The sequence below is a fragment of the Pogona vitticeps genome, chromosome 4 (assembly GCF_051106095.1).
Source record: "Pogona vitticeps strain Pit_001003342236 chromosome 4, PviZW2.1, whole genome shotgun sequence".
In the NCBI taxonomy this organism is placed as follows: Eukaryota; Metazoa; Chordata; class Lepidosauria; order Squamata; family Agamidae; genus Pogona; species Pogona vitticeps.
The window spans coordinates 116,739,567-116,753,198 of NC_135786.1; the positions used below are offsets into that span (position 1 = coordinate 116,739,567).

Genomic DNA, 13,632 nt, shown 5'->3' on the forward strand with positions numbered 1-13,632 from the left:
GTCTGTGTAGACTAGAACCCATTTCATTAGATATATGGAGTGTTATCTTTGGAGAGAGGAGTGACAGGAATGAGGTAAACAGTGCCATGGTTTAGGTTATTGAAGCTAGAATGTAATTTCTAAATGGGATTTGTAGTCATGGAATTGTAAAGAAGGAATCCATCTTGGTCTGTGTTAGCTTAACTAGATGCTTCGAGAAGCTGTTTTCTCTTAGAGCTAGTTGGAATTTTCCATGTAGCAAGCTTGGCCAGAGACGATAAGAGCCAAGACACAACATCAGGAAGAATGTCAACACCTGCACATCCCGTGAGAAAAGGAGGTGGAGAGTGGTGAGACAATCCTAATTGGCTTACGTCAGTGGAGCGTGAAGAAGAAGGTGGTTCCAGCATGGGAAGAAAAATGGCAGGATGGTGACAGAGAAATTTTTGGATTTTACTTTGGATTTTGGTTTCTTGAATGGACTTTGGAGTTCCCATTGCTATTTTTTTAGTAAACTGCTAGGATGTAGTTCATAGCAGGGAATAGAGAAAGGGGGGCTCAGCCTTACCCACCCTTTTAGCTATTAATTAGAGTTTTCTTATTTTATTTTGGGTAGCTGGAATTTGCTAAAGTTCTAACTGCCTTAGTTTATGGAAATGTACTTGAATGCTATGCTTTGCAACAAACTGAATATCTCTAAATTCTTTATTTTTCTAATAAAACAATAATTCTTAAAAACTTATGTTTGGTCTCTTGAGCAGATAACCTGCATAATTATTTTTCCTTTTTAGGCCACAATTATACTACTTGAGTCCACTAATTATTTGAGTTTTGCTAGTCTTGGCAGACTCTAAGACTCTTGGTTTTATCTTGGGTTTTCTCAGTTACTTGCCAATTGGGAACAGACTTGGGAAAAGGGTATCAGTGGGACGGCCTGGCTGTGAAAAGGACTCATCACAGTTATTATAGGAGTACACTGGACCCCTGGAACCTCTCTGTTCCAGCTGCAGAATTCTCTTAGGAGAGTTGTGTGCTTACAAGCAGTACCATCCGAGGTAAAGAAAAAGCAAGGAAAATGTACAGTGACAGTTATATATTTAAACCACATGTGTTGACTGATGTACCAAGAGAGGATGCCAGTGCTCAGAAAGAATAACTATCTTGTGAATCATGACTGTTAATGTAATTATCACTTCTACTTTTTTCCTTTTAATTTTCCTTTGACCTCTCTCTCATACACACAAACACATATATAAATCCCACTCCAGTCTAAAGTAAGCTCCAGCCCATAACAGTTTACGCAGTAATACGTTTGTCATGTTTTTAAAGTATCTCAAGATTTGGCATTGTTTTCATTGCAATAGTCTTACCTAGCAACCTATCTGGAAATTCACACAGTAAGAGAAAAAGACAATCACATATGTTATACAGCCACATGGTGTATGCTTGATAGAGAATCCTGTAGAGTCCTCGCATCCTGCTGAATAGCTCTCAATAGTCCTCTTTGCATATACATTTAAGCCAGTGGTTCCCAAACATTTTCATTTCGTGGCTCCCTTCTTTTTCTAATCACTAGCCACAGCTCCCCTTGCTCAGAAGGGCCATCAGAACAGCAGGAGAAAGATCTTGACCCCTCTTCCCAAGCCATCCCATCTCCATATCCCCAAATATTCCTGAGGGTCCACCTCCTTCCAGGTCCTGATGCAGGAAACTCCCAAGGCTACCTGGCAAGCACTTCCACTGGGAATTACAGAGCTGGGGAAAGGAGAGGCAGGCACACAGCCTCCACTTCCTGTTCCCATTAGACATAGAGCTATGAAAGTGATAGGGCAGTTGTTCATAGAGTAATGAACAGTTCCTCCATGGCCTTCGTGATGATTTGTGTTTTTATGAGATGCTAGAATGGGTTTTGTAGTCATAATATTGTCTTGACAGCATCCATCTTGATTTAAAGTCTGTTCTGTAGTAGGAAAGTTTTTCATGCTGTTTCAGAGAAGCTTTGCTCTCTGGTTATCTCGTTGCTAAGATGAGTAGGGAGCAGAGACTTTCGTAGTCAAAATAATTCTGCCACAAAACAAGATAACAACTCTCAAGCTCCCATGAGAAAGTTAGGTGGGACAACAAGACCCAGGAGGGGGTGTTCCTTATGAGGAATTCTGGGAAGAAGGAGGAGGTTGGTAAGGAGTTGGAAAAAGATGGAGTTGGACTGAGAAAGGTCAGACATGTGCTTTTTCCCAAAATGGATTATATCTTTGGTATGGAACCTTTTTGTCAACATAGACTGATGGAGGACAATTGGAATCTACCTGACCTGTTGGACTATGAACTGGGAAATCCCTGGAAACGTGAGAATGACTCTGCTTATGCATTATTCTAGCTTAGAATGCTTTTAATTATTTTATTTTTCCAGCTGGAGTGGTAGGGGTGATCAGTCTGCCTTGTTATGAAAATGTTTGAAAATGCATTATTGGTAGACTCTGGGTTCAATATAAACATTGCACACTGTAATACCACCCACTCCATATCTTTTGGATATGTTTCTAACTGAATTACTTTGCAATAATCTGAATTCTTTTCTGAACCATCCATTTTTAAATGAAACAGTAATGATTTAGAATTGCATGCATTGGTTTCTTGAACAGACTAGTCTTTCTGATTTGGCCATGTGTATTTGCTACCTGATATAGAGCCCAGATTAGCCTGAGTTTAAACTCATGGATTTGTCTGTGTGTGTTGCTTTTCTTAATAAAGGAGGTGGATTTGAGGAAGAAGTGTTAGTCAGGGCCTAGCTGAGAGTCTTGGGCTCATCTTAGCTCCTAAAGGACTGACTAAACTTTGGAATTTCTCCATTCTCCGGCATCCCCGGTATCTCCTTGGAGGTGGGGGATTGCTGACAGCCTTCACAGCTCTTATGTTCCATCCCTTTTCCCGTGGACCCCCTGCCTAGGTTTCATGGTGCCACCTGAAGCCATGGCTCACAGTTTGGGAACCCCTGATTTAAGCCATCGTATTGTGTAAACAGAGTGGTTTAACATGTGCATTGAACATAAACACTGTAGTATGTGTGGGGAAATGAGAACTCTTGCTGACGTGAGAAATAGCCTTTACAAAATTTTTGGAAATATAGCTCTCTGTTTCCAAGGCATAGGGGTGCAATATGACATATGTTAGGAACTAGCAACTTCTCACCTGCAGCCACCATCAGCTCTGATCGCAGGTATGGTTCTAAATATTCCATGGTGATTTCTTCTCTGTTGCGACCAGCTCTCCAGAAGTCTAAAGCCACCTCATTGATGATATTGCCACCAGTGTTACTGAATGGGCAGAAAGTAAATTATGGCCATGCTTAGACAAGAGACTTTGGTGTCCTTGGGCACAGAAAAATTATTATGCAACCTATCCTCAATTAGTCACAGTACTATGGGGCAAAGATTGCCACTATGCAAGAAAGTAAGGGTGGAAAGATCCCATGTGCTGTTGCAACCTCCTTGGAGAAGCTTGGGGATAGGGGACTAAGCTCACACTCTCTCCTTAAAGTGGCCTAATGCAAACCTTTTAACAAATCCTCCAAATTGTTTGCTTAAATAAATGTGTTTCTAAAATTATCTCTACCCTACCTTTTCCTAAATTCACTACTGGAGTAGGCGGCATGCCCTATTCTATCATACAGATTCCTTGCACAACCCTGTGGAGCATGAGAAGCCTAGCGAAGAAATGACATGGGTCTCAGAGTCAAGAGAAAGAGAATCAGCTACCAAAAAACTTCCGCTATTTGGCTGAAATTAACATTCTATTAACAAAATGCCTGCTTCAATTAATTCAAGTGGTGAAAACACTACATATAACATGCAGTCATATCTCCAAAACTTAGCAAGGTAGCTCTGTGATACTATACATGCCATTAATGATATGCAGCAATGATATGCAGCTAGTGGCTTGCATAAAGATATCTAAAGAGCTAATGATCAAACTGAAACAAGAAGGCTTCACTGGCACCTTCAGATGTTGCATCACATCAAAGACCACTTTGCATTAATGCAGCCAAAGCAATTGGCTCCCACTGATGTAGGCAGAACACATTACAGTGCTATAGTTCCACTGTCATCCCTAGTAGGTAAGGCACTTATCTATTTCACAACAAAAAGAGCCTGGCTAATCCTGATTGCTCAATACACATTGAGGAGGATGTTAATCAAGGTCTGGTCCATTTTTAAAAGCCTCCAGCCATGTATGTGAAAGAAGCTGGACTCATTGCCTTAGTCCAATCCACTCACAAAAATCAGCAAGTAGAAGAAAACTAGCATAAATCCCACCAATTTCAAAATGCCAACAAGTGACACAACTATAAAAACAAACCAAATCGCTTTATTCAGGATGATTATTATGAGCAACTCAGATTTCAGTGGAGGTAGGTGTCATGGAATGGTTTATGTGGTTTAAATCTTGTACTGAAGATGGGCTATGTAGTAGTGAACAACGTAAAATGGATTCCATATTGGTTCTCTGTATAAATGATTTCTGCATGCTGACAGTGTATTTCTAGAGGGATATAGGAATGTTTTCTTGTAGGCCTGAGGAGGACATTCCTACATAAGAAGACTGGTCATTTGTTTTGGTGGAGCTGCAGATGTGCTGAGGAAAACAACACCTGTTTCTCATGAGAAGAGAAGAGAAACGATAAGGAAGGACTGTTTACCCGACTTCATGCCATGATTGGATGACAGCGTGAGAGACGGAGAAGAAGGGGGGTTCCAGGGAAGCTTGAAAAAGGAACTCTTAATATGGACAAGAGACCTTTCCGGATTTTTCTTTTTTGGACTTTTTGGACTAGGTCTTGTTGCCTGCTGTGCAGTGCAGGTAACAGACTGATGGAGATGTAGGGGACTAGGTAGAATGGGGGGCTTTTTGCCTTTTGCCCACCCTAATAGAGCTTTTTATAGATTTTCTAGGATTTTTAGTGTTTTTGTATTTAAAGAGAATTATTGCTTCTTTTATATTTTGTATCAAGCCTTGAAAATGATAACATGCTTGCTTATGCATTAAACTGACTTTATGTTGTGAATTTCTATATTTTTCTTAAAATAATAATTATAAAAATCAATTGGTCCCTGAGGTGGAATTTTAGGGCCACATTTTGCTACTGAGTCCTACCCAGATTGAGCAAAGTGAGTCTACTGACTACAAAGCTCATGTGTATTTCTTTTTTGGAATTTTCTAAGGTTGCTGAAGTATCTTTTTTAGGGCAGACTTGTAAGCAGAAGTTGTGGGGCGGCCCTTGGCTGAAGTTAACAGGACTCGACTCAGCCTAATGAGGGAGCACAGGCTTCTAATTACTCTCTGTCCGAACGGTCAAGCATCTCTTAGGAGAGCTGATTGCTTACGGTAGGTAGGGTTTTACATGACATCCAGAGGCTTTATCTTGGATGTATCCAAAATTAAAACTGTTGAAGCAGTATTATTTTGACAGTGATGTGTCACTTTTTTCATGAAACAATAGGCTCTGAAACAAATTGCCAGAGTCCACTGACAATTCTGAAACTGAAGTCACAGAACATCAAGCAAGTCAGAAATCTGGGTTGGCCAAAAAGAGAGAAGAGATACTTGGGGGATTGCCACATGTGGTGTGAAATAGGGAGATATGCTATCTCCATTGTGGTGTCCGACCAGGTTATGAATATTAATGTGCCATCTGCATGGACCAATGAGAGTGCTGGAGAGGCGGAGTCATGAGATATAAGATTCTCTGCAGGAGGAGGAGGAGATTAGATTGGAGTTTAGAGGAGGAATTGAGAGATTGGTGATTTGGGAGTTTGGAGTTGAGAGAGAGTTTGGGAAGGCAGTAGAAAATAGAAAGGAAGGTTGTTTTGTTAGGAGTTAATGACATTCATTGATAGTACCTTCATCACCTGCATCAATAAACAACATCTGTTTGGTTCTTTTTAAAATGACACATTGCCTCTATGATTAATAATAAACAATGTTGATGTAATAAACAGCAACACAACATGTAGCTTGTGCCTCCTAACCCCCTATCTCTCTATCTGAACTCCCCCTCCCCCTGCTGAGTCTCTTACATCTCTTGACTCTGCCCCGCCAGCACTCCCATTGATCTATGCAGATACAGTGGTGCCTCGCTTAACGACGATAACCCGTTCCAGGAAAATCACTGTTAAGTGAAAACATCGTAAAGCGAAATTAAAAAGCCCATTGAAACGCACTGAAAACCATTCAATGCGTTCCAATGGGCTAAAAACTCACCGTCCAGTGAAAATCCTCCATACGGTGGCCATTTTTGGTGCTTGTATAGTGAGGAATCCGTCCCTAAGCACAGCGGGGAGCCATTTTAAGCACCCAGCGGCCATTTTGAAAACCCAACGATCAGCTGTTTTTGATCGTCGTAAAGCGAAAATCGTTTCCCAAAGCAGGGAACTGATCATCGCTAAGCAAAATTCCCCCATTTAGACCATTGTTTTGCAATCGCAATTGCAAAAACATCGTCGTAAAGCGGATTTGTCGTAATGCGGGGCAATCATTAAGTGGGGCATGACTGTATCCTATGAATATTCATGACCTGGGCGAATGCCAGAGACACACTGCCTGGACCTCTGTGATTAATAATAATGTCGATGTAATCAATTGATGGCAGTGACACGACATGTAGCTTGTGCCTTTGACTGGTGAAACAGCCAAGGGACAGGTGGGAAGGTGACATCTGTCCTCTTTAAATGGCACACTTGCACACCATCAGGGTATTAACATAGGATGACTTTTCCCTCTATAGCATTGTGCCTTGTGGGGGTATGCTTTGTATTGCTCGCTTTACAAGGACAGTAATGCTGACATATAAAATGGGGTGTCCATATTCTTCTTATTTCTCCTGTATGGACAGGCTTGCAAACTAGCTCAAAGGAGAGACTAGCTTGGGCACCACTAATTGAAGTGGTAGTGAAAGTCATATCTCTTTCTAAAAACTGTGGTGATGCACATGTACTTGTCTGGCTGTAGCTCTAGATTTTCCTGCACATATTTTTGTGCAGAACAAAAGCCGCATTTTTTTTCAATCTCACACCCTCTTAATATCTACAAGAGCATCTGGGAAAAGCCAGCCGTTCACTACCCTCCACCCATGCCAAAACTAACCTGAGGAATAAGAAGATGGACCTCCGGTAATTCATCCTGTCAGTGCTATCATAGTGATCCATGTAAGGTTTTAATGCATCAAGGAGGCCAGTGTGAAGCTTCTCTGCCTCATCAAAGATGAACAATGACTGCATACAAAGCTGTACTGTCTCACTGATCTCTTTTGCTAGCTGGACCTGCGTGGGGAACAGGAAACATGTGAATACCAGTAGCAAATTTATTTTATATTCTGTGAAAAGCAGGGGTCCCCAACCCCCAGTCCGCGGCCCAGTGCTGGTCCATGGGCTTCTCGGAACTGGGCCGCAGAGACGGATCTCCACCCCCCCGCCTGTCATGCTCGGGGGGCTTGCCCTTGTGCAGGGGTGTGTCACACTCGTGCACATGCGCAGCATGCCCCCCATGAGCATGACAGGCCCCTACACAAGTGCAGCACACCCCCTGCGCAAGCTTGACATGCCCCCTGCGCAAGCGTGACACACCCCCTCCACGATCATGACACGCCCCCACAAGCACAACACGCCCCCTGTGCAAGTGCAACATGCCCTCCATGGGTGCGGCAAGCCCCCTGCGTGAGCGTGGGGGTGCCCCCCCAACCGGCCCCTGGTCCCAAAAAGGTTGGGGACTGTTGGTGTAGAGTATAAACCTGATGAGGTGACTTGCAAGAACTAATAAATGCAAATTTTGCAACCAGAATTTAAGTTCTCAATTAAACAGCAAGAGCAACAACAGTTAAACCATTGTCCAGCACAAAAATATCAATTAAAAAAATTAAGCAAAATTAACAAGTTAAGAAATAGCTCCAATAAAATTGGCAAAATGCCAACATGTACCAAAAGATGGGGTCCCAAGGGTGCAGGAGAATACCACTGAAAAGGACCCTGTTCTTGGTATTTGCCAGCCTGACAGTCATTAAGCCATAGAACAAGGACCCTCAGGCTGATGTTTGCGGGGGGGGGGGAGGTTGTCCCTCAGTAACCTGGTCCAATGTGGTTGCTGACACCTTGTCTTGAAAACCAAATGACTAGAAAAAATTCTTTGTTTTCATCTGAGTTTAATATTAATTATCTGTTTGTGTGATAGTTATGTGATAAGCTTAAAGTGCAAGGTTTGCTTGGATATTAATAGACTAAATTAACGAATGACTAATGCAATTTATATAAAATTGATGAAAAGCCATCTGAATTCCTGGTTCCCACAAGCATCCTGGTGGCTCCCTACTGTACCCAAGAAAATTCTTGAACTATATTTAAAGCAATTTCTTTAAACTATCTTTAAGGCAATCTTTAAAGAGCCTCGTGGCGCAGTGGTTAAATCGCTGTACTGCAGCTAAAACTGTGCTCACGACCTGGGGTTCAAATCCCAGGTAGCCGGCTCAAGGTTGACTCAGCCTTCCATCCTTCCGAGGTCGGTAAAATGAGTACCCAGCTTGCTGGGGGGGCAATGTGTAGCCTTTATAATTAAAATTGTAAACCGCCCGGAGAGTGCTTGTAGCGCTATGGGGCGGTATATAAATCCAATAAATAAATAAATAAATAAATATTACAGTTATTCAGTTGGAAGGAAAGCAGTTTTGACACATGAAGTCTACTTTCTGTGGATAGAGTTGCCTATGGCAAATCAATTGCTGGCCCAGCAGTGTAGAGCACTGGAAGCTCTAGAGAGACTGAGTCAGTGACCTGGGAAACTGACTGTAACACCACTGCAGGCACTTTGTCCCACAGCATTTACCTCTGAAGAATTATCCCACTGTCTGATTCATGTGGCTAACACTGTTCCCCAAAGAGCCTGCCCACCCTGTCTTTCACTGAGAAAGAAGACAGAGAATGGCAAGGGATGTGTGATGCAATATAAGAGATACTAGTTTTTGTCCAGCCTCAAATGGTGAGAGAATTCAGCAACTGATGTGCACTTGAAAATGGGGCAGTCATATCTAGAAGTTATAGAGGAAGCTTCATGCAGAAAAGGTGCTTCTACATCACAAGGTAGAACACACTTGCACTAATAATGTTATCTACTGAAAACTTGCCACTACTACAAACTATCATAGTAAAGTTAAAAGTTCCCCTTGACATTTAGTCCAGTCGTGTCCGACTCTAGGGCGCAGTGCTCATCTGTTTCCAAGCCACAGAGCCAGCGTTTGTCCAAAGACAGTTTTTGTGGTCACGTGGCCAGCGCAACTAGACACGGAAAGCTGTTACCTTCCCACCAAGGTGGTACCTATTTATCTACTTGCATTTTTACATGCTTTCGAACTGCCAGTTGGCAGGAGCTGGGACAAGCAATGGGAGCTCACTCTGTCACGTGGATTTAATCTTATGACTGCTGGTCTTCTAACCTTGCAGCACACAGGCACAGTTTAACCTGCAGCATCACCACATCCCTACAAACTATCATGAACCTCATCAAAAAAGAACTGGTTCAGTTTGGTTTTGGGGTTTGTGCCAGGGGATGGCAGCAGAGGAGACAGTGGTAGGGACCTGATGGGGCAGTGGTAGGGGGTGGCGGCTGGGCATCCCCTTTTGCCAAACAAAAGGAAGCACTGAGGGGAAAAACTTCAGCACTTCATTTCATTTTGGCAAAATGGAATCCCTGTACTGAACCACAAACCAGACCAGTTTGTGTTTTTTTTTCCCTGGTTCGTGGTTCTGTTTGTGCTCATATCGAAAACCACCAAAAGAATAAAGCTGCACCAGGGAAACCCTTTTGCAATGTAACTGACATACTGTACAAATAAATCAAAGCTCTTCTCTCACCTTATACATGTCCACATATCTGAAGTGGGGGAAGTGAAATAGAGAGATATAGATTTTGACACATTCACTCTTCAGACCATCCCGGTAAAGATGTTCTGCTATTATCCGGGCCACAAAGTTCTTGCCTGTGCCAGACCAGCCATGGAAGGAAAGGACCAATGCTTTCTTTGGCTCTGATGTCTCCAGGAAAACTTGAATAGCTTTCACAACAACCAGTTTTACCAAGTGTTGTCCATGAAGTCGCCTACTCAAGTCCAGATCCAACCCTAGTAGGAAAAAAAGGAAAGAATCCCTTGCATTTCATTTTGGGACTAAGGAAGCCCATATGGAAGAAGAGCGGCCCTGTTGGAAATTCATCCAATGAGTTCAAGGCTCTGAGTGGGCATGCAAAAATGTTGCAAAAGCATGGAAAAGCTACTACGTGTAGTGTCAGTCCCCAAAACCAGCTTTCAAAGCATATCAGCATTCCTTTTTTTTAAAGGCTCATTCACACTGTGATATTGTTCCCGGTATTTCTGGGATTGCTATGGGTCATTATAGTATTTTTCTGCTGCAGATTTGAATAGATTGTCCCAGTACTGGCAACTACACATGGGAAAGTTATTTGTTGCTGGATACACTGGATCATCCCAATATGCCTGTCCACTGAACAGGCCAGAATTGCTCCCTGAGTTTTCACACCCAATACAGATGCCATTCTCCTTTTACCTATCTTCTCTGAACTCTCCCCACTTACTTCACTCTCTCCTCCTTTCCCTCCTTTTTTACCCACCTGCTGTTCTCATAGCATTATGTTTTCACCACAATGCTTTATAATTTCAGCATTTTAATTTTCACTTTTGAACTATGGTGCAAAAGTGATATCACTTTAAAAATAAAAAGGAGAATGTAGGAACATTTGACATCCCAAGAGAACTGAACAGGAACAGCAATAAGTCATGAAGGAGTGGAGACTGATCAATAGAAACACACCTCTAAAGAGATGTAATCAAATACAGTGGTGCCCCGCATAGCGACGATAATCCGTTCCGTAAAATTCGTTGCTATACGGATTCGTCGCTATGTGGAACAAAAAAGCCCATGCGTTCCTATGGGCAAAAAAACTCACCATTATGCAAAAATCCTCCATACGGCCGCCATTTTCGCTGCCCGGCAAGCGCAAAAACACTGCGGGCGGCCATTTTTTTACCCGGCGGCCATTTTGGAACCGCCGATCAGCTATTAGAAAAAACATCGCTATACGAAAATCGGTAAGCGAAACAGCTTACTGATCGTCACAAAGTGATGTTTTGCCATTTGAAACATCGCGATTGCTTTTGCGATCACAAAAAGCCATCGCTGTGCAGATTCTTGGTTAAATGGGGCGCCCGTTATGCGGGGCACCACTGTAATACGAACCCACAAAGTGCATATTATTTGCATCAGTGCAGTATTAGGTTCCACATGGGCCAGAACAAAGCAGAACAAAACTAAACCACTTCTTGAGGGACATAAAAAAGTCAGGAAAACAAGCGTTTTTGTCCAGGTTTGACTCTCTTTATGATAGTTTCAGCCTTGCATTAAGTGTGAGGAAAGTTGAAGAAATGCTCAACGTGGATGGCCCCAAAGTTTGTAGTCCCTATGGCTCTGCAGTTTGTGTGCTTGATGCAGGTGCTCAATGTCTCATGACATTTCAGACAATAAACACAGAAGTACTATGATACTTTAAAAACTAACAAATTTATTTTAGATAAAAGGAAATGAAAAGGAAAGAAAACTACAACACCTAAAGCAGTAGTTCCCAATGGTTGTTGTGAGTTTTTCGGGCTCTTTGGCCGTGTTCTGAAGGTTGTTCTTCCTGGCATTTCACCAGTCTCTTGTGGCCGGAATCTTCAGAGGACTGGAGTAGAAACTCTGTCCATGCTCTATTCCTACTCCAGTCCTCTGAAGAGCCAAAAAAAAACCCACAACCATCAGATCCCAGCCTTGAAAGCCTTCGAGAATACACAGTAGTTCCCAACCTTTTTAAAAGCCACTACGCCCTTTTATAATAGTCAAGTAACTTGTACCCCGTGCCATGTTTGCATGAAAAGGCATTTTAATGGGGACAGTCATCCCTTCTCAGAAAGCAGAGGCTTTTTTCTTCCCCCAAAGGGCCCATTTCTCATCTATACACATACATGCTAACTTTAATATCTCGCTTGGAAAGGTCAAGGAAAAAAATTATTTAATAAGGGCTATTAAAAATTATTTAATAAGGAGACCTGCAACATGCCAGAAAACAGATTGGGAAACACTGACCTAAAGGCTCATTGTTGTGTTTAAAAAACCCTTAAGTAAAGCATGGGGAAGTTACGTTCTAAGAGTACAACCAGGAAGCCTACTGGCCACACTAGCTAGAGTATTCAGTGAGTAATCTTTCCAAGGATAGCTGTGCAAGAGGACACACTGTACTAGTGCTTGGGGAAACCAAGACTTTACCTGTGATGTTATTGGTCACTTTGCAGTCTCTTGTTGCACAGCATGTGCCAAAACTACAATACCAGCTGGAGAGGATTTCCTTCATGATGGGAAAACTCCACCCTAGAAGAAAGTTGATCCAGTTTTAAGTAAAGAAGAAATGAACTACCTTTCTTCCTACTGCTCAAAAAGACCATGCTACCTACTTTCTGATTCACTGTTAAACAATCTAACAGTGCAGGCAAATAATATTCGCAGTGTAGAAATGAAATTATAGTTTTTGTAATTTTTGTAGATTCCTGTGATGAAATATCATGTCACGCTATATGAGTCTTCTTGGATTCACCACCTTCCTAAGCATGCTTGGTGAGGATACAAGAAAAGGCCTTCTCACTGGTTGCTCTCCAGCTTTGGAATGAACTGTCCTGGGAAGTCAGGTTGGCCCCCTCCCTCTTTCCCTGCCATCCTCAGGCAAAGGCCTTTAAGCACTTCAGGCAGGCCTTTAAGCAGGAACACTGGTTTTTAACTTAGATATTTTAAATGTTTTAAAATTGTTTTTATACTTGTTTAAATCTTAATGTATGTTGAATTATTTTTTAAATGTGATATCTATATAGTTTTAAAATTTATTTTACCTGTTGCGAGCCACACTGGATCCCCTGGCAGCAAACAAACAAACAAATAGTATTGGAAGATAATCAGAATAATAAGTATTTTACCTGTCTTTATGTTTACACTTGCTGTCAAATTATGTAGCAATCTGATAATTACTCAAATTAAAGGCCTCTTTTGTAAAAATGATCAGCGTGTGTGCACTTTCTCTCACTCTTGCATGTGTGTGGCATGTGAGGTACACCCTAGTCACAGTGCAGAATGCACAGTAATGGACAGAATCCTAATAATTTGTGACAGCCTAAGTGCAGCAACCTAAATCACAGAAGTGTATTGCAGCTAATTAACCAGTTGCCACAGGTATTCCATGAGACAGACCAATTCAAGCCATATGGAACACAAGCAGCAACATTAACTAGCAACAACTTCCTATTGCAATATGAGATTGTACTGATGGTATAGAAAACTGAATTCAGGCCAATATTTTGAAAGGAAAAAAAACCCAATCAATTTATGCTCCATATTGAGTTCCAAAATTATAAAACGGGATGGTTGGGTCGCTGCAAAACAATTAGCCACTCATGTCGTGGCATAATATAAGGTTCCAAATATAACTTGTACAGGACTGCACCGTCACCCACTGCAATCCTCTGGCCGTTTACTCAGAAGAAGCCCCCTCGGGATGCCACGGGGCTCGCTGTCAGTCAGG

General features: G+C 42.1%; 1 protein-coding gene and 1 long non-coding RNA gene across 2 annotated transcripts in view; both read right to left on the reverse strand.

Annotated features, from left to right (window-relative positions):
* LOC144588873 (uncharacterized) overlaps positions 1–13,632 on the reverse strand; it is a 550,407-nt gene that overhangs the window by 142,104 nt on the left and 394,671 nt on the right. The window lies entirely within an intron of this gene.
* TOR3A (torsin family 3 member A) overlaps positions 1–13,632 on the reverse strand; it is a 34,365-nt gene that overhangs the window by 4,488 nt on the left and 16,245 nt on the right. The window contains exons 3-6 of the mRNA XM_078392363.1: positions 12,333–12,434; positions 9,873–10,138; positions 7,120–7,295; positions 3,169–3,293 (exon numbers count right to left, since the gene is read on the reverse strand). Coding sequence (XP_078248489.1) covers positions 3,169–3,293; positions 7,120–7,295; positions 9,873–10,138; positions 12,333–12,434 — 669 coding nt within the window. The remainder of the gene's footprint in view (positions 1–3,168; positions 3,294–7,119; positions 7,296–9,872; positions 10,139–12,332; positions 12,435–13,632) is intronic.